This window comes from Bidens hawaiensis, unplaced genomic scaffold (genome assembly GCF_021521415.1).
Source record: "Bidens hawaiensis isolate Kalapana, Puna unplaced genomic scaffold, B.hawaiensis_p1.1 tig00033812_1, whole genome shotgun sequence".
NCBI classification, from domain to species: Eukaryota; Viridiplantae; Streptophyta; class Magnoliopsida; order Asterales; family Asteraceae; genus Bidens; species Bidens hawaiensis.
The window spans coordinates 182819-205539 of NW_027495804.1; the positions used below are offsets into that span (position 1 = coordinate 182819).

At 35.1% G+C, this 22721-nt stretch overlaps 1 protein-coding gene across 1 annotated transcript; it reads left to right on the forward strand.

Moving 5' to 3' along the window:
• Nucleotides 1-912: 912 nt before the first annotated feature.
• On the forward strand, nt 913-16793 carry LOC143585301 (uncharacterized). The gene is made up of 10 exons (XM_077067117.1): nt 913-997; nt 2284-2486; nt 3167-3275; nt 3367-3667; nt 3758-3827; nt 3918-3985; nt 4110-4225; nt 14124-14230; nt 14496-14641; nt 16477-16793. Exons 1-10 carry the CDS (start codon nt 917-919, stop codon nt 16725-16727), a joined length of 1452 nt encoding a protein of 483 aa, XP_076923232.1. The 5' UTR covers nt 913-916; the 3' UTR covers nt 16728-16793.
• The last annotated feature ends 5928 nt before the right edge of the window (nt 16794-22721 follow it).

Sequence of the window (22721 nt, forward strand, 5' to 3'; positions counted from 1 at the left end):
TATTTTAAAAATATAGCAATACGATAATTAAATTAAAAAAAAATAAAATGCTTGTTTTTATGACGTAATTGGTTTTAAATTAGGTTATATGTGTAACTATTCTTTAAATTTACAAAAATGAGTGAAGTTAAGGGACCAATGTTCTATATATATTTTTTTTTAAAATGAAAGTTTACGGTGGACATCAGTGAGGTAAAAACTATTTTACCCATATATTCTCAAAATTATATGCATTATGGTTTGTACCCAAAATGAATTAAGAGATACTCTTATAGCTCTTTAATTTTAAGATATTCTTGTTATTTGATATATATATATACACACACAAAGTTATGTGGTTGAAAGACTTGGGGGTACCATTGGCCCACCTGTACACCGTTGTGAAAGGGCGGTTTTGTTAAAGGCCGACGTCCTACATGGCGCTTTAACATCGCCTTTATATTAATGTTGTGGGTTAAAATCTCGCTTAAGGTTCCTGAGTCTCGGTATCTTACCAGCAGGGATCCCGAATACGATCCATTTAACCTGTTTATCAAAAAAATAGAAAAACAAAATTGATAGAACTTAGGGTTGAAAAGAGTAAATAAGTAATAATTTTTTTTTAATTATTAAAAATCTTGAAAATGATTTGGAAATTATAAGAGTGTCTTTAGAAAAATGGGAAAAGATAAAAATATAGTTATAATATAAAAGTTTTTTAAAATAGTTAAACGGGGTAACCTAAACATGTCGTGTTTGTGGAGCCGAAACCTAATTGCTTTTTAAACGGGTCATGTCAGTCCATCTATAACCTATTTTTTTGTGTTGGTATCGGGTTGGGCCCGGACTAAACTTGAACCCGGCCCATTGATATGGAAGAACTGAGTTCAAGGTTTGCCTTCAATTCACTTTCTGCTGCTCTGTTCTTTCTTCTTCAATGGAGTTGGAATCCATGTACGAGGTTTCTTGCGTTGCCACCTTCATTAGCACCCATGGCTTCAAAAGAGTCGCCTTACAGGTAAACTCTATCTTATCTACTCAACTCAAGTAAAACTCAAAACCCTAGAAATCGTATGCTGTTCAATTGATTAACTAAGCTATTCTTGATCATTATCCTTTTGGGGGGAAAATGAATAGTGTAAACGAGCCCGAGCTAGTTTACATACATTTATACTCGTCATAGTTGTCAATAGCGAATAACGGTCAATAGCGACGACCTACCTATGCGCTACGTAGCGATAACGATGAAATAGCGGGCGCTATTTGATTTTTAGTGATAAGGTATTAGATTTTTTGTTTTAAATAGGGGTTTCATTTACAAAATTGAGTTTTTACGAACGGGTTGAGTTTGGTGCTGTTTAATCAATTTTAATGCCTAAAAATCAAGTTTTTGATATTTCACAAAAAAAAAAAAACCTAGTTATCGCTATATCACACTATTAAGGCGCTAACATCAAATAGCAGGGAAAAACTTGTATGCTATGAAGCGTGCTATAGCGAGTGCTATTCTCGCTATTGACAACTATGATACTCATTTTGTTTGTGAAAAATGTTTATGTATAGTTTTTATGTATTACATGATACATAGTGTTTCTTACATTTATCGTAATTTTATATATAATAATAAAAATAATAGTTATTATAAAAATATATATTTTGTACATAGTTATCAAATGCGTTAGGCGCACTTAAGGCTCAAAGGCCTCTCTGAGGGCCTAGGCGCTAGGTGCAAAAAAAGCGTGGGCCTCAACAAAAAAAAGCGTACTTAAATAAAAAAATCGAAAAGAAAATTTGTAATGGAAAATATATATATATATTTATTCAAATATGGCTACATAAAACTTTCAAATTTCTTCTACTAAATAAATACTTACAATAAACAGTTGATCAAATTTTTATATTATTATATAATTTTTGTTATAAATAATAGGCTCGTTTAGGCTCGCAGGCCAGCTCAACAGGTTTGAGCTTGTTTATTAAACAAGCTTATTTTTAAGCATGGGCTCATTTAAGCTTGGCTTGATTTGAGTTTTTAGCGAGCCGATTTCGAGTAGCTCACTAGAGGCTTGGCTCATTTGCGCCTTTAAAAATGATGTATGCTGTTAGCCGCACACACCAGCAAAAGAGGGCGTGATTCTGTATATATAAGAAGTTTAGAGGGTTAAATTTGTATTTGAAATTTCCTACTTAGTTAATGCTGGCTGCTAATTTTATATGTTTTTGTCATATGCTTATTTTGACAAACTGAAACTAATTTATTTGAAGAAGCTAATATGTTTTGGATTATATTCTATGATACTTTAGTTTCCGGATGAGCTGCTAAAGGACTCAACAGGGGTCGTGTGTGCCCTACGCAAGGAGCTACAACCAAGCGGTGAAGGCGGTAACAATATTGGGTTGTATGCAATGGCCGATACTACATACGGTAGCTGTTGTGTTGACGAGGTTGGTGCGTCTCACATCAATGCTGACTGTGTTATTCATTATGGACATACATGTCTCAGCCCGTGAGTTTTCTAATCTTATTATGCACATATTATCTATCCGACGTGGCAGTTTTGACCAGTTTATCTATGAATTAATGGGTTGATTTGGGTTTTTTTATTATCTCCATAGGTTCATACGGGTAAAATCAGAAAACTTAGCTACATAGTTTACTGGTCAAAAGTTACTGAAATAGTATTTTAGTAATCATATTTGGAAATACAGTGTTTCTTTAGGGGTGATACGGGTTGTGTTTGCGGGTTGGCGGGTCTAATCCGACATGAACCTAGAAATTATGGCAGATACATGAACCCGAATGCAAATGCAACGCAAGTATTTGCATGTTGAAATAGACATGACCTGCTTAACTTGATTTTTATTATTTTATTATTTTTTTGCATTTTAATAATCTAAAATTATAAATTTATAACTAAAAACACAAAGGCGTGTGATAAATTTTGTTTACATTATAATACTTAATGTCAATTTTTTTAACCTATTACATTTTGGCATAAATATCTAACCATGACATAAAACCCTATAAACAAGTTAAACGGGTCACACCGCGACCTGTCAAGTTGACCCGAGCATGATCCGTTTAGCTAAACGTGTACATGGGTGTTACCATCTATATTATTTATTTATTTTTTTTTCAGTTTTATGGGCCAGTAATATTTTAATTTGCTTTTTTTTTTTGCTATAGGACATCAAAACTTCCTGCATTTTTTGTTTTCGGGAAAGCTCCAATAAACACATCCAGCTGCGCCAAACAATTACGTGATTACGCATTGTCCAGTAAGAAGCCAGTAATGGTAAGTGTGTAATTTCGCTTGATTTTTAAATTACCGTTTATTTTGAAAGCAGGTTTACTTGATTTAACATGTATTTCTATAACAAATGAAGGTCCTCTTTGGATTGGAATACGCACACGCATTACAAGATATTATAGAATCATCATCAATGTCTGAAACATCGAGATCTAAATTACATTTCGCAGATGTTATGAACCAATATATGAATCCAAATGAAACTTATGATGCTAATGGAGATTGTGATGATGTGCCAAGAAAAAGTTATAGGATCGGGGGCTTGATTTGGAGTCTAGAACAGGGTTTTAGTATGGAAGACTACTCGTTGTTTTGGATCGGGCCCGATAATTCAGCTTTTGCAAATGTTGTACTTACCTTTAATGGCTGTGAAATAGGTGTTTACTGCATATTTTTAATGTAAAAAATGGAAACTCGTTTGAATGTTAAATACTTGTTTTGTAATGTTTTTTGGGCGATTGTTTCAGTTAGATATGATGCGATAGATGATCAGTTATTAACGGACACTTCTCAACAGCGCAGAATTCTCAAGCGTAGGTACATTTTATTTCTAAATCTTATCTTCCTTTCCCATAAACTATTTATTCATTCTTCAAGCAGTGTGGCATTTTTGTAATTTTTTTGTAGATATTATTTAGTTGAGAAAGCTAAGGATGCTGGCATTGTGGGAATATTGGTGGGGACCCTTGGTGTTGGTATGGTTCTATGAACCTTCATATGATATGCTTTTTTCTTTTCTTTTTGTGTGTTATATTTTGTTTACTTTCTGATTCAGAAAATGTGTTGTAACTGAATTTGTTGATATTATGTTATATGCAGCTGGTTATCTAAGTATGATTCATCAAATTAAAGAGATGGTCACAAAGGCTGGGAAGAAACCTTATACACTTGTGATGGGAAGACCTAATCCTTCAAAACTTGCTAATTTCCCAGAGGTAAAGTTGACAATCTTTTATGTAAATTATTGTTGTTTTGTAATTAAAAGGCCGACCCGTCAATTGTTAACAAGCCGTTACCCATTTATTACAACTTTCTTAACCCATGCAACACATTTACAACTTTATTGCAACCCGTCAACGCGTTTGACTCGTTTAGATAAATGGGTTAAACTTATGGTTATGTACGGGTTACATGGTTTTAAGTATGTTCATGTTAAGGTTGATTACTTGACACAAACATATATATATGGGTCTTGTTCGGGTTCAACCTGCCAACAGAAACCTTTCAGCTCGCCTACCTGAAGCTCATCAACATGACACAGTCGACATCCCTAGTTTGTATACATTAATTGTAATGTTGTGGGTCCGAATAACTTGTTTATTTGTATATATTACCGTCACTAGGTTATAAGCCCGTGCACTACATGGGGTTGGGTACAAAAAAGCTAACTTAACATCATTAATACAAATAAAAGGATCAAATAATACGTAACTAAAAGTTCCATATATAAATAAAAACTATTTGATAGCGTGGGGGAAAAAGTTATCATGGTTCAACTCACAACATTTGTTAATTCCATCTATAACATGCGGAAACAATTTCCATGCATTTTGGCTGATCACATACTTGATCGCATATATCTTCATTCGTTTAATTTTAAAAAGCTTCATTACTGTTAAGTCCAAATATGAATAATTCTTTTTCCTTTGTAAGCCCAAATGCACCCATATCTCTACTACTACTCTCTTTGGCTCATAGTGACGTACATTTCCTATTGACTTGTGAAAAGAATTAGACATAACGATTATCATTGACTTTTATATAAAGTGTTGACAAAACATAGAGCAAACAACCAAATCAAATATGATCAATAAGTCACAACTTGGAGGTATTGTAAATAACCAACAAACATTAATAACATTTATGCATAATCATAACATTTAGTCAGCCAAAACATAGATAGTACATAATGTGACAACATAAAGTCATAGATGGTTCAATCATACATACCCCAAAACAACAAAAGTAAACATTTTCACAAGTTAAACCGAACCAACCAAAATTACATAAGAGAAGTTACCGATATATCCAAAATGCGGGGAAAATAACTTGAGTCGTCATCATTTCAACATCTACCAAAAACCTACACACGTAAAATAACATTAGAACTATAGTTTAACATTGCATTATAAATTGAGGTTGTTAATAAACTAATAAACTTAGGTTTAAGAGATCATATATAAAAAAGACACTAATATAACAATTTGAGCTTGAAATCAAAATCAGATATTATAAATTAGATAAAATTATACAACCATAATCCTATCAAGTATCAACCAAGTCTTTAGCAGTCGTTTTCAACATTAATGTAGCTTCATGATTAATGACAGTTAGGGAAAGAACTCCAGTGCTGTCTTGCAGCCTTAACGAAATTTTGAACCTGAAAAATTTAACAAAAAATAAGTTGGCTACTGATTAATAGAATACATAGTAACAAGCTAATCATTAATAGTATGCAATCATAAATGCATATAGCTATATTAGTAGGACATTGCATAATTTGTGTTTGTTCCGTCTTATCAGATCCATCTACAGAGTCACTGAGAACATATACAGTATTATCTTGTCATAAGTCGTACAAGTATTGTAATACCACTCCATGCCTGGAATAAAATTACCTCAGTTGTTTTGTTCACTTCTGCTATGTTGTTAAGTGTTAAAAACGCTTTCATTCATGAAATCAAGGTAAGCGTCGACATTCTGGAAACAAAAAGAGAGAAGAATATTATGAACTTTGGGCGATTTCTTAAAGTTTTAGTAAGTATTTGAAAACTGTAAACACAAACTGGAAAAATAACTTATATATCAATGTAGATGGTAAAAATAACCGATTTTGTAGAAAATTAATCTCAGCCATTAGATATGGCCGCTGTGGTTAAAATGAGCAGTTTTAAGTAATTTTTTTAGCACAATCCAAGTTAAACACATTTGAACCAATAAGAAACAACAGAAATGTACCTACAATAAAGAAAGGGATGAACATGATAACTTATATTTGACTTACACGAAGTTGTAAACAAAAATCCCACACATTTACTACATATTTAATTTCCAGTTGCATAATCGAATTAAGCAAACCAAGTGTCGTTTATTGAAAAAAAAAACCCATCACATTTATAAATCACCTTCCAAATTAAGCATAAGTAGCGCATAAGACCTCCACGATTTTAGTCAAAATGAGAAGTGATTAACTTGCTAATACAGTTTGTATATGTTGGCTCAAGGTGCTAGTGACAAAGGAAATATGATCATACAGTAAATGTGATCCAGATTGTCCTTATAACTTGCACCAAAATAACCCAAAAAACAAAAGAAACAAAAAAACACTCATTAGATAACACTCCAAATGCATGCAGATGAACATGTTGCAGATTTATTATGGTTAATAAAATCACTAAAAAACATGTCTGAAAAAGGTGGGTGTTACCCCCCCCTCCTCTAAGTCCTAATAGCATGTTTGAATCAATAGGTCGGTCTCAGCGGGACCCATAACAGATTGACATGGTGGCATTAGCTAATTATTAGAAGATCTTTGACAATCTATTAATAAACCATTGAATAATTATTCCGGGATGCACCTGACCTTTTAGGTTGCTTGAAGCTCGCAAGTGACTTGCTATCATACTCGACAACTTGGCTCGAGTTATATGATTTCTTAGCCAATGTATCCACATATACCTACAGGAAAAAAAAGAAAAACTTAATACTTAAAAACATATAAAAATCAAATAATCAATAAAATAATTGTGGTAGTAGCAACCTTTGGCTTAATCTTGTTAGGATCGGAGTCACACACAAACACGAATACAATAGTAAAACCGAAAGAATAAACGAAAGAGACACAAGGATTTAAGTGGTTCGGTCACGGTGTATGACCTACGTCCACTGTCGATAAGTAGGGTTTTCTTATTATTGAGTGATACAAACTTACAAGTACAGGAGAGAATATATAGACTAGACAATTAGAGTTTAACCCTTTAACTAAACTGGGCCTGATTAGAGCTTTTGGGCTTGGCCAAAACTCAAACAGCTTAATCTCCTAATTCTGTCTATTCGTCTAAACCGGACCCGACCCATGATGGATCGGAGACCACAACATAACAATCTCCCACTTGGGCTTCGAGACATCTTCTCTAAACCACCACTTGGATGCGTCAAACATTTCAACCTGCTCCCATTTGGAGACGTAAAATGTCTTCACCTGCATTGCCTTGTACATGTAAAATAAAACCCATCTGGTTTTGCACCTCCTAGTTACCCTTCGCCTTCTCAACATTATTTCTGAAGGCCTGCTGAAGCTCTGCACACCGGCTTGGTGAACATATCTGCTGGATTCTTAGCACCTGAGATATTTTTCAAACTGAAAACACCATCACTGATCAAATCTCTGACAAAGTGATATCTCCTCCCGATGTGCTTAGTCTTCGAATGATAGACTGGATTCTTCGCAAGTTTCACTGCACTCTCATTGTCACAAAATAAGAACTCTTCAAGAAAAGAACTCTGCGTCAAACATTTCAACCTGCTCCCATTTGGAGACGTAAAATGTCTTCACCTGCATTGCCTTGTACATGTAAAATAAAACCCATCTGGTTTTGCACCTCCTAGTTACCCTTCGCCTTCTCAACATTATTTCTGAAGGCCTGCTGAAGCTCTGCACAGCTTCAGCTTATCCAGCATCACCGGCTTGGTGAACATATCTGCTGGATTCTTAGCACCTGAGATATTTTTCAAACTGAAAACACCATCACTGATCAAATCTCTGACAAAGTGATATCTCCTCCCGATGTGCTTAGTCTTCGAATGATAGACTGGATTCTTCGCAAGTTTCACTGCACTCTCATTGTCACAATATAAGAACTCTGCCTGTTTCTTTCCCAACTCTTCAAGAAAAGTTCTCAACCATACTAATTCTTTACTTGCTTCGGCTGCTGACATATATTCTGCCTCAGTGGTTGATAAAGCAACACTTTTCTGAAGTCTGGACATCCAACATACTGCTGTTCCCCCAACTGTGAAAACATAACCAGTAGTGCTTTTAAACGTCTTCTTACATCCACCCAGATCAGCATCTGAATAACCCCTGAGAATTGTATCCTTCCCCTTAAAACATAACCCCAAACTGGAAGTACCCTTTAAGTATCTGAGTAACCATTTCACCGCTTCCCAATGTTCCTTTCCCGGATCCGACATAAAACGACTAACTACCCCGACAGCATGAGCAATGTCTGGCCGTGTACAAACCATGGCGTACATGAGACTGCCAACAGCAGATGCATACAGAACTTTAGCCATCTCTGTTCTTTCTTCCTCTGTTCTGGGAGACTGGTCTTTGGTAAGTTTGAAATGACTTCCTAGAGGTGTGTTTCTCGGTTTAGTCTTCTCATCATTCATCCTGAATCTTTCTAACACTTTCCCTATGTATTTCTCTTGGGATAGTGTTATGGAGCCATCTTTCTTTCTGGATATACTCATCCCCAAAATCTGTTTGGCTGGACCAAGATCTTTCATCTCAAATTCATCAGACAACTGTTTCTTCAACTTGCGAATCTCCTTCATATCAGATCCTGCGATTAACATATCATCTACATAAAGAAGTAGAATGATATATGAGCCTTTAAACTTCTTTAAGTAGCAGCAATGGTCGGCCTCGCATTTCTTGTACCCAGTTCTCACCATAAAATCATCAAACTTTAGGTACCATTGCCTAGGTGCCTGCTTCAGACCATACAAGCTTTTCTTCAATTTGCAGACCCATTTTTCTTTCCCGGCAACCTGAAATCCCTCAGGTTGTGCCATACAGATCTCCTCGTCAAGATCACCATGTAAAAATGCTGTCTTAACATCTAATTGCTCTAGATGTAAATTTTCTGCAGCAACAATACTTAAGATCAATCTGATGGTGGTCATCTTCACAACTGGAGAGAATATTTCATTATAATCAATTCCCTTCTTTTGCTGGAAACCCTTGACCACTAAACGAGCTTTGTATCGTTTAGACCCATCATGTTCTTCCTTGACTCTATAGACCCATTTATTCTGTAGAACTCTTTTATCTGGTGGAAACTTGGTTAAAACCCATGTCTGGTTTTTACTCAAAGAGTTCATCTCCTCCTTCATAGCATGCTCCCACTGGAGCGAATCTTTCAACTTAAGTGCTTCATAATAACTCTCTGGCTCACCATTTTCAGTTAAAAGGAGATAATTAACTGAAGGTTTGTAACGTACCGGCTGTTTAGAAACTCTGGTGGACCTCCTAACCCAGTGCTGAGGCGGGTCAGGTTCTTGTGGAGACTGTTCATCCTCAGACTCTGAACTCCCACTGTCAGAGACTCCCTCTGACTCTTCATTTCCACCAATATCATCATCTTCAAATTCAGGAACTGTGTTTTCTTCAGTTTCTGTCTCGGGTTCGGTAGCTGACTCAACTGTCTTTTTCTGAGCATCAATTTCATATTCAACCTGCTCTTTCTGAACCCTTGATTTTGAAGTGTTTCTATCTTTGTATAACTCAGCCTCATTAAAAGTTGCATGCTTGCTTCTGACTACTTTTCTGCTTTCTAAATCCCAAAGCCTGTAGCCCATTTCGTTTGACCCATATCCAATGAAAACATATTTTTTAGCTTTAGCATCAAGCTTGTCATTTTTCACTAGATCATAAGCGCTACACCCAAAGACTTTCAAATGCTTATAATCTGCAGCTTTACCTTTCCACTCTTCTTCTGGTGTCTTGAAACCCAACGGTACTGACAATCCCCGGTTAATTAAATAAGCTGCAGTGTTAACTGCATCTGCCCAGAACGTCTTTGGAAGCCCGGCATTAAGTCTCATACTTCTTGCCCTTTCATTTAACGTCCTGCTCATTCGTTCTGCCACTCCATTTTGTTGAGGAGTGCCAGGGACTGTAAAGATCATCCTAATACCGTACTCTTCACAATAATCACGGAATTCTTTGCTAACGTACTCACCACCGTTATTTGACTTCAAGCATTTCACCTTCAAATCAGTTTCCAATTCAACAGCAGTTTTCCATTTCTTAAAAGTATCAAAAACATCAGATTTATTTTTAAGAAAGTAAACCCATACCTTGCGTGTCGAATCATCAATGAAGGTGACATAATAGTGCGATCCTCCCAAAGAAGAGACTGAAGTTGGTCCATAGACATCAGGGTGAATAAGCTCCAATTTCTGAGCTTTCGGTTGTTTTCCGGTCTTCACAAAAGATACTTTCTTCTTTTTACCGAAAACACATGGTTCACAAAATTCAGATTCAACCTTCTTCAGTTCTGGAATTTTTCCTCTAGCAACGAGCATTTTCATCCCTTTTTCACTCATGTGGCCGAGTCGTTGGTGCCACAAACTAGACTGACTCGGTCCACTGGTCACTGCATTTACCCCATCAGCTGGAATTTCAACCATGTATAAAGTGCCCTTCTTTTTACCTCTGGCGATCACAAGATTCCCTTCACAACTTTCCATTGACCCCCACCAAACATAACATCATATCCTTGGTCATCTAACTGCCCAACATAAATTAGCTTTCTTCTAAGGCTAGGAACGACCCGAACATCCTTTAGAGTCCATGAGGTGCCCAATGAAGTTTTTAGTTCAATATCCCCCATCCCCGTGATATCAACAGCATGATTATTAGCCAAACGAACTTTACCAAAATTACCTGTTCGGAGATTCTTCATCTTCTTCGTGCTATAAGTGGCATGAAAAGATGCACCAGAATCCATAATCCATGAATCTGTTGATTCTTCAACACAGCAGATAAGAGTCTCTTCTGAACCTTCTGAATCATCTGAACCGGTGGCCAGATTAACTTCCTTCTTAGATTCTTTCTTTTCTTTTGAAATTGAGGAGTTAGGGCATTGGTTTCTGAAATGCCCCATTTCTTTGCAATTCCAACACTCAATGTCTTTTCTGGGCTTTGACTGACTTCTTCTTCTAGACTTTGACCTACCCCTGCCATTACCTTTCTCTCTTCTCCTACCTCTCCCTTCGGTGCTCAATATAGAACTAGATGTCTCACCAGAATTCCTTCTTCTTATGTCCTCCCCTAAAATCAAATCCCGGACTCCTTCAAAAGTAAGCTTAGTATTCCTAGAAGAACTACTAACTGCAGTAACAGTCCCTGACCAACTTTCGGGTAACGAGGATAACAAGAGTAACGCTTGAACTTCATCATCAAACTTGATATCAACAGAAGACAAACGAGAAATAATAGTGTTGAAGTCATTAACATGAGAGGTAACAGATGCCCCTTCCTTCATTCTGGTGTTAACTAGCTGTCTAATCAGAAATACCTTGTTTGATGCAGAAGGCTTTTCATACATATTTGACAAGGCTTTCATAAGACCATACGTGGTAGTTTCATTTACAATATTGAATGCCACATTCTTAGCTAGTGAGAGTCTAATAACAGCTATGGCTTTTCTGTCAAGTACCTTCCACTCATCATCTTTCATACTTTCCGGTTTCCTCTCTTCTAGTGCTTCCATTAAGTCTTTCTGACATAGCAAGTCCTCAATTTGCATTTTCCACCATCCAAAATCCTGACCATCAAACTTCTCAATCTTGATCTTTCCGTCCTCAGCCATTATCCAAACTGAGTTTTGATTACAGCAAACAACCAAACTACCCAAGGAATAAAAGGACTGGAAACTGATCAGAAAAAACGAACCAGCAGCTGCGGAACCCTAATCAGCGGCGGCGGAACTGTAGCGGCGGCGCGGTACTGTAGCGGCGGCGGCGGTACTGTAGCGGCGGCGGTACTGTAGCAGCGGCGGTGGAACTGTAGCAGCGGAGCAGCGGCGGCGGAACTGTGTGTATAATCGAGAACCAGGCTCTGATGCCAATTGTTAGGATCGGAGTCACACACAAACACGAATACAATAGTAAAACCGAAAGAATAAACGAAAGAGACACAAGGATTTAAGTGGTTCGGTCACGGTGTATGACCTACGTCCACTGTCGATAACTAGGGTTTCTTATTATTGAGTGATACAAACTTACAAGTACAGGAGAGAATATATAGACTAGACAATTAGAGTTTAACCCTTTAACTAAACTGGGCCTGATTAGAGCTTTTGGGCTTGGCCAAAACTCAAACAGCTTAATCTCCTAATTTTGTCTATTCGTCTAAACCGGACCCGACCCATGATGGATCGGAGACCACAACATAACACTTGTAAGTTGATTAAGCCCTGTCACAAACTTTCCAGACAGGCCAAAATCTTGAATTGACCCAAAAAAGTCAAAATTGTAAAAAGAAAAAAAAATCACAACATTCAATGCATCTTTAATATTTTTCTCACCTTCTAAGTAACCTGTGGTAAGATTCCTAACTTCATCTGAAAGTTTAGCATTTTCAGCCTCCAGAGGTAAGCTCCCCTTTCAGATTCTACAAATATGTAATTAACTGAACTGTATTGCAAATAACATTATGAAATGAGGAACTTTGTCTAATTACAAAACTCAGTATACATGAACATACAAAACTCAGTATACTTTGTCCAATTGCAAATAACATTATGAAATGAGGAACTTTGTCCAATTACGCCCTGCTTGCGGTGCGCCCATATAATGTATATATGTGTGAACCCTCGGGTGGGCAAAAATGAAATTGCACTAATTTTGACGTTATTTTACTAATCTCGTGAAAATAACGTTAAAAGTGGCGGAAGGTTAATCAGGCATCATGTGGTGGCGCTGATAGCCGAAAGACAAGGGTACACGCACCAATCGGCCGATGTCCCGGTGGTTGAGTGTTATGTGCCTTATGTCCAATGCTTGATGCAAAACTACTGTCGAGCCGGGGGTCTCACCGGAAGCAGCCTCTCTATTCCTTCGGGGTAGAGGTAAGGCTGTCTACATCTTACCCTCCTCAAACCCTACCATAGCTTTGCTATTGGTGGGATTTATTGAGTACGATGAAGATGATGATGATGAGTATACATGAACATACACAAGAATTTATATCTAGCCTGCAGTACTTTGCCATATAATAAAATACTCAAGTTATAAATTGATCAAAGTGCCATTGGCATCAACCTCAATATATGCATAATTTGGATTCCCTTTTGGATGAATATACAACTTTTAAGATTTAAGAAGAAAACTTCCTAGTGATAACCTGCCACAAGGTCAAAAGATAACGACACTGATAAATTAATATCAAATAAAAGGGGAAGGAAAATTAACATTAAGCACCTTGGATTTCAGGTTGAACTGGCTTTGAAGCCAATGATTAGAAACAACTCCTTCAAGTTCAAATATAGGCATTGCTTCTTCCACAAATTTCACAAACACAGCGGCCAATTAATACTTAATAATCAAGCTAGTCTTAGAAATTTGAGTCAAATTCACCCATCAAATGCAAAAAATATTGAAATAAACAAAAGTGCGTACATCATCAGTAGGGATTGGATGGAGTTTGTGTTCGACGAATGCTGATGATGGAGTCTAGAAATTAGAAAAAAGGGGGACGAATCATCACCATAAAAGGCTACTAAATTACCATGCATCTTGAGTGCCGTAGAAATTGCAATTGGAGGTTACCAGCAATGAGAAAACAAAAACCTCCTTAAACTGCTTAAAACGGTTGTGTTGTGTTCCTAAACCTACGCCTTCTGGTTATGCCAGATGTCAAAATAATATGAAATTAGAATTAAAGGAGGGGCTGCTCAAAATAAGACACCTGTCAAAAAAAAAGCTTCTTTTAATATAATAGTAGATTGATCCTGAACTTCAATACTACTTGGTATGATACCACGGCTTTTGATTTAGTTAAAATAGTAGTTGTTAAGACAATCTTTATTCTTTTTGCAGTGTGATGTATTCATCTATATCTCGTGTTCACAAACCGCTCTTTTGGATAGCAAAGAATTTTTGGCTCCTGTTATTACTCCTTTTGAAGCTATCCTTGCATTCAACAGGTAGGTTTATTTGATTGGTGTGACAATACCATGTCGAGTGATAAAATGATTTAAAAAAATGTCATTTTCTGGAAAGGAGATTTTTTGTAAATTGAGGATTGAACTCACTTAGATTAGGTTAAAAGAAGGATAGATATGTTATTTTGTTTTACCTTAAGATGGATCAGTTTTGTTGCAACTTGTTATGCAAAATTTCTTATATTTATCTTCTTTTATCTGAGATTAAATAGTCATAAGTCAATGCAATGATCATTTTTGTTTGTAGAGGAAGCGAGTGGACTGGAAAATATGTAATGGAATTTCAAGATCTTGTTGATTCAACTTCCGTACGCATTGAAAACCGTGAAGACGAGGAAGAAGCAAGATTTTCATTTATTCAAGGTGGATACATTGAAGATCATGATTTGCAAGGTATTTCATTTAGTTTTTAAATTCAATTTCTGTCTTAAGTAGAGGTGGCATAATGTGCGGTTCGGATAACAGGTCAAACCAGATAATTTATATGGGTGGGTCTGGTTTCTGGTTGGGTCTACTTGTCTAAGCCACTGTCTGTTTTTTGGTATGTACTAATCGAACATAATATAAATAACTAGGGGCGTGCATGGGTCGGTTTTGGGTTTCAGGAAACTGGTTGGCTCCGCTTTTTGTTTTTTATTATTTTTTTCTGTTTTTCTCAATGGCTTTCAGTATGTTTCTTTCTGTTTATCATTTGGGTTTGAAAACTCTGGGCCAAAAAATGGCCCAAAATAATTTATTTGAGCCTAATTCTTTTTGTTAATTAGTTATCACACATTCGTCCAGAAATTTGTTTACACCATATATTATTTTTTTTTATAAATTACGTAAAAACAATTTTTTTTTTGGTTAGTAGTTGATTTCAAAATTGAGATCGAACTGGAAAAGTGGTTTTTTGAAACACATAAATCAAAATTGTCGGTTTTTCATTGGTTGGTTATTTTGGTTCAGTTTCATTTTTTATTCCGGTTATTTCAGTTTCATGTGTATCCTCTATAAAAGTTATATTCTTATTTTGATTTGTTAACAATTTAGGATGTTTAGGTGTAAGAAAAACTTTTGACATGTTTGATCTGTTTTCATTTTAGCTAACGTCAGTATTTTTAGCTGTTTTGACGCTTTGACCTGTTAGAGATAAAATGCAATCCAAATTGAGGGACAAAACATGATATAGAGGAGACATAATCATATAGTCTGGCAGTTTGCAACAGATTGTCACAAGAGGTGTCAAAATGGTCGGGTAAACGAGCTGAGTCCAAGCACGACTAGGCTCGAGCTTGGCTCTTGAGTAGTTTGCAAGCTTGAGCTCGACTCTTTGGGCTCGTTTACTTTTTATTAGTTAATTTTATATTTAAAAGTATCTTTTTATTAATAACATTTATATACAAGATTATATATATCTTTAGTTTTCTTTTGTCATAATTTTGTATAGTAATTATATACAAAATTATAAATTAAAAATAATATAAATAACAGGCTTGTTTAGATTTGCGAGCCATCTCGAGCTCGGGCTCATTTATTAAACAAACTTATTTTTAGGCTTGAGTTTGTCTAAGTTCGGCTTGATTCGCGAGCCGATCTTGAGTAACCCCAAATGCCTTGGCTCATTAAACCGCTAGACAAAGAGAATAAACTTTAATATAGGTCATAACACACTGTTTTGACCCGCTAACCCATTTAGTCATAAGGAAATCTACATGAATACATGATCTAATCTAGCCGGGTGTTGATAGATCCAAGTAGTTGACACGTTCTAAAGGTTTCAGTTTTAACCAATTTACTTATAAATGTGTAGATTGTGGGTAAGTTTTTGTGGGCAATTTTTTAGCTAACGATTCAAACACATAATCAAAAAGATTAGCAAAAAGGTTAACGAGTCAAACTGGGTTAACTTTCCAAGGTGTTAATTTAATAAAGGGGAATAGCAGCACATATGGTGCGTGCAGCCACGGTTTATAAAATTTAAAATTTTACATTGTTTACACTTTGAAATGTTTTTATATCTTCGTAAACACATGGATTGTTTAGTTCTAGATAAATTAACACACAAATGTTTTAAATTCAGTTTATTTCTAGATAAATTAGCAATATATTGTTTCTTGGTCAACCCAGTTCATCGTAAACATTCCCCTTTTGACCCGTTATGCAGCCCAACTACTCATTTTTCTATTTGCATCTTTTGATTTTTTTTCCCCAAACATGAAAACAAAATTGGCTTTTGGCTTGAACAGATAACAAAGAAGACGAAGATGAAGACGGACCGCTTGCTTTAGTTAAAATGACACAGACCGCACTGCAAGAGCATGGCAAGGATAGTAAAACCATGGTCAAGAAGGGAAGTGCAAAATCGGGTGTGGAGTTTTTTGCATCACGAGGTTTTCAAGGTCTTGACATCAACGCTAATAGTAATGCACCTGAGCCGTTCATACTTGGAAGGTCCGGGAAGGCATCTGGTTACAACCATGAAACAAATGAGCATTAGATCCTAATTAGTTGAAATTCTTCCAAGTTCACTAGTCCTTTTTTATTTAGTTATTATTTTTTTACCTTTGTGGCCATTTATATTTTCAAACAAAAAAACTCTATATGTTGTAATTTAATTTTCCTTTGTAGTAAACCATATAAGATAGTGAATATCTTTTGAGGGTATTAGAAATGATTTCATGTCGTGATTGATTTCGAAATCCTTTTTGCATAATTGCATTCAATGTTTTTCAATTTAATTTTCTCTATTTGCTATATAGTTTTAATTTTATATTTTACTAGGTTAGGTACCCGTATGGAATATAGGTTAAAATAAATACATTTTTTTAAAATAATAACACAATGTGAAATACAAAATTAGTAGTTTCAATTGTATTTCTTTGTAAACAATATTTGTAATTTCAATTATAACTTTACCGTCTATATAAAAAATTAGTAATTTCATTTTGTTTTTGTTATTAGCTCTATATAATGCAATACATAGTTGACGTTGAGTTAGCACCAGTTGTCTAAAAACAAACCAACCAGTTATAGTGATTGATCTTAGCTTTTACTTATCTTCTTTGCAAGACAAACATAAAGTGAAATTTTTCTTCTTTGAAAATTTGAAATTAATTATTTCATATAAAGGTGTTGGATTTTTTTTAAGAACAAAAGTGAGTTCCAATATTACTTGATATGAATATTCCAGCTTCTATAAGACGATTACCATATTCTATTTTCACATGTGGTTTAGTTTCATTGCATAGACCACTTTTCAAGTTAATATTTAAACATAATCACTTCAACAACGGCTTTTTGGGACTAACCTATGACTTGACAACCTTAGATTTTGAAACCACTTAAAACATTTAAAGAAAGCAATACTTTCTTGTAATATATAATTTTATTTATGGCAGATACCATCTGAACAATGGTAATATTTTTCATTTATCAAAAACATGGGTAGCAAACGGTTGTTAGTTTTTTTGAACAAACTCATTTTTTGGTGCAAGTATTACTCGTTCACTAAATAAATCTATATTTTTGAAATGAAAAGGATATACAAAGTCAATTTATTATCTGATTAATAGTGTGCTTAAGTCTAACATTTGTAACAATTTGAAGTATTACTCGTTCACTAAATAAATCTATATTTTTGAAATGAAAAGGATATACAAAGTCAATTTATTATCTGATTAATAGTGTGCTTAAGTCTAACATTTGTAACAATTTGTCTTATCCACCTGAAAACTAAAACATGTAATCTGTTCAGCATATCTTTTGTATTTCACATTGGGTTGATTAAATAGTCAAGTAAAAAAAATAAGCTGTAAATGGATACTCTTTTAAACCAACCCGTGGATCGAAACTCATTCTAACCATATATTATTTTGATTTGAACCATGTTTGATCCTTTAATCGGTTAAAGAAAACCCGCTCGTTTAAATTAATATAAACACTGATAATACATAAATAGTGAATTTATCTTTTAAAGGTTTAAAAGGAAAAACTTTAATTTAGTAAACAATAATATATATTTAATAAGTTAAACATTATTGAAATTTTAAATTTTAAATTAAGCTTGCACTTCATCTATAATAACATTTCTTATAATTCACTAATATTAATTAACTAATATAATATATTTAACACCTTAATTTTTTAAATAATTATTCAAAATCAGCGTGAAAACTGGTTAGTTATAAAAGCTTAATATTAATAACTAATACAATATATCTATGTAAAACAAAATAATATATTTATGTTGGTATTAAATTTTTTAAATTAGGAAATAATTATTGAAAGGAGAAAATGAAAGATTAAAAAGAAAAAAGGATGAAATATAAAACTATTAATAAAAAAGATAAATGTATGTAATATGAGAGGGGGGGGGGGGGGGGCTTTTGTAACGTTCATTCTAGTATGATGACATGTGTCATTTTGAAACCTTTATTTATTATATAGTACCCTTGTATTACACGATATAAGTTAATGTATAAATTACAATGAATAATTTAATACAAATAAAATAAAAGATAATTAAGTCATGTGTCCTGAATTAATACGGTATGTTGAATTTATAATCAATACTATATTTATAACCAAGATATTTTTTTTTCTTTTCCATCAATAGAAGAGAAGTGATTTGGGCGATAATTTGATAGTGAGAATTAACCTCAGAATACCATATGTCATGAATTATTTTCTTTTATTAGTATAGGTAGATAGATTTGCTAGTAAGTAGGATTTGATATTTATAATCAATAAATGTTTTCTATCTTTTGTAATTTTAGCCCCTTTGCTGCGAGACCAACCAGCCCAACTAAAAGAAATTATATTCAGCATTTACTTCTATTACTTGGTTGTTATGATTTAACAAGAATTAACACAAGATTAGTGATAAAACTTGAGAACTTTAGAAGATTTAGCAAAGAGAGAAAATAGTGAAATGTATCACTTATGAATGTGTATGTATGAGGTTCATTTTCTCCTTTACATTGAGCTAGTATTTATACTACAAAAGATTAACTTTTCTTTAGACAAGATTAACTATTTGATGGTCATGTAGTATGACACATTATCAATAAGTTTGACAAAGTGCTCATCCATTTGCTTGGAAGATCTAGATGGGTAAATCTTGATTGTGAAATAGATATTCATAACACTCCCCCCTTGGATGACACTTTGCAAACTTTGGGGTCTTGAAGTACTGCCTCGTTAAAAACCTTGCTAAAGAAAAACCCAATGGGAAAAAACCTTAGCTAAGGGAAAAAGAGTGCAGTTTGTAGCTCCCCCTCAAGTTGCAGTATATAATGTGTTACATCCTCTGTACATGGCGCATGCCGATGTCATGAACGTGTTTCCAGAATGTTGCTGTGGGAAGTGCTTTTGTGAAAAGATCAGCTGAGTTGTTGCTTGATTGGACATATCTTATCTCAACCTGATTGTCTTTAATAAGGTCTCGAGTATACTCAAAGTATCTTGGTGGTATATGCTTTGTTCTGTCACTTTTGATATACCATTCGTTCATCTTTGAGACATAAGCTGCATTATCTTCATAGATAGTAGTTGGACTTCAATCTTTCTCTAGTCCACTAGAGGTCAATATGTGTCGTGACATAGATCTTAACCATACGCATTCTCTTGAAGCTTCATGCAGTGCAATGACTTCAGCATGATTTGAAGATGCTAAGTGTTTGCTTCTGTGAACGCCATGAAATCGCTGTTCCTCTATTCTTAAATACGTATCCAGTTTGAGATTTTTCTTTATGAGGATCAGACAAATAACCTGCATCTGTGTGACCAACTAAACCTTCTTTTGAATCGTTAGGATAAAACAAGCCTAAATCAATATTATCTCGAAGGTATCGAAAAATGTGTTTAATCCCGTTCCAGTGCCTTTTAGTAGGGGCTGAACTAAATCTTGCTAACAAATTAACTGCAAAAGAAATGTCAGGTCTTGTACAGTTAGTAAGATACATAAGAGCTCCAATTGCACTGAGATATGGTATTTCTGGACCAAGAATCTAAGGACGAAATGGATCATTGTCAACATTGAGTGATCTAACAACCATTGGGGTGCTTAAAGGATTTGCTTTGTCCATATTGAAACGCTTTAAGAGTTTCTCAGTATAAGTTGACTGATGCACAAGTATGCCATTATGCATATGCTCAATTTGTAAACTAAGACAATATTTTGTTTTTCCAAGGTCTTTCATTTCAAATTCTTTCTTTAAAAGAGAAATTGCTTCATTGATTTCTTTTTGCGTTCCAATTATATTTAGATCATCAACATACACAACTACGATCACATATCCTAATGTTGTCTTCTTAATGAAGATGCATGGTCAAATAAGATTATTTGTGTATCATTTACTTATCAAATAATCACTCAAACGATTATACCACATCCTTCCAGATTGTTTTAGTCCATACAAGGATCTTTGTAACTTGATGGAATACATTTCCTTAGGCTTTGAGCTTAATGCTTCTGGGAGTTTAAATCCATCAGGAATTTTCATATATATATCACTATCTAGTGATCCAATACAAGTAAGCTGTGACAACGTTCATAAGACGCATCTCTAAATATTTAGAGACTGCTAAGCTGATTAAAATCTAAAGGTTATTCCATCCATAACAGGGGAATATGTTTCCTCATAATCAATCCCTGGCCTTTGAAAAAAACCTTGAGCTACAAGTCTAGCTGTAACACCCCGGCTAAAGCGGAATACGCCCGGGTGTGACGTACAGATCACTCATAAGCTCGTAACGCTATTAAAGCGACAATAATTACCAACAGTCCTTGACTGAGTATCATATCCATTATGATATGTTTTTGAAACTCAACAAATTTCTTGTTGATTTTGGGGAAAACAAAGCATTTTCTATGATGAGCTTTGTACCATTTGGTAATGCTAAATTAGCTTTTCCCACTCCTTCTATCAAGTTTGTAGTACCTGATATTGTATTCATAATCTCTTTTGTTGGTTTCATTTCATAAAAATATTTTTTAGATCTAAGTATAGTATGCATGGCTCCATTGTCTATAATACATATATCTTCTTCATTTGTAGACCTTGTGCTCCACTGATGTTCATTTTAATCTTGAAAGTATCAAGAAAAATAATAAGTGTATAATGAAAACATTATGATATTTTAATTAGAACTTTATTTAATCAAAAGAAAAATAGTACATGAAGGAAAGCACATAATTAAAGATAGTAGGAAACACACTTAGTTGTCACACCCGGCCCTGAGCGGCGGAAACAGCCGGGCGCGCGCGAGTGGGGATTGATAATTAAGCACGGGCCATTGCAAACATTCAAAGTAAGATTTTCATTGCGCATGAAATGTTTAATACAGATACATTACATTGTTTAAAAAATTACATAAAAACATCCGAGTATAAAAACTGTTGAAGATTTCCACGCCATATCCCCTTGCGCAGCGGGAACAACCACGCGCATCGAAGGGATAGAACTAAAATATTCCAAAAAGCTAGTTTTAGATGTTCAGCGTGAGGTGCTCTAAGTGTGACTCCATGCGCTACCTAGTTATCTCCTGAAAGACACGTAAAAACATTTGAATCAGTATAAACTGAGTGAGTTCACAAGTTTTAGTAACTTGATAAATCGTATCGCGTCATAATCTTGATAAAAATCATTCTATAACATAATTCTGATAGCATCATTGAAACACATGCTTAGTAAAACATAGTTCTGATAACATAATCTGATAAAATCGTTCCGCAGGTTATGCGCGAACATTTCTGGGAACTGTGCTCGTCTGTGTAAGTGGCGCTGCCACTACGAGCGAAACAAGTAATACCGTCCCGCGGGTTACGCGCGGACACATCTGAAAAACCGTGCTCGTCTGTGTAAGTGGCGCTGCCACTACGAGCGAATAATACCGTCCCGCGGGTTACGCGCAGACGTTGTGCCGGAAAACAAGGCGCTCGTCTGCGTAAGAGGAGCGACCTCTACGAGCGGGCTCAATCCCATAGTACTGCCCCGTGACACGCTAGGCACTCGTCTGTGTAAGGGGTGCGACCCCTACGAGTGGGTGGATCAAACCAGCAGTCCCTACCCTTAGAGTTCCAATGGTAAAGTGATCACTTACTCGAATTCTGGCGCACATACATAGTAAACCATAGATAACTGTTTGCATTGCTCGTAAATACACCATAATGAAACATTATTTAAACACATAATTGCTTGTATTGCTTGTAAGAGTATCATGATAAAACATAGTTTAAGTACGTGTCCCTCGCCCCGAAAACAGTTTAAACATAGTGAAAACAGTGAAATTAGGGGCTGTGAGACTCACCTGTGGTTCTTGTTAAGGGATTAATCGAGATTCGGGTTTTCTTGGTGTTGGCCTCGGAATTGAAGGTCTAGAATACGATTAAATAACAAGAAGTATATATATTAAGATCAAGAAATAGGAGAATATAAGGGTTGGAAAGTAGATCTCAAGGTTATATTCTCGGCTTACCTAGTAACAGGAT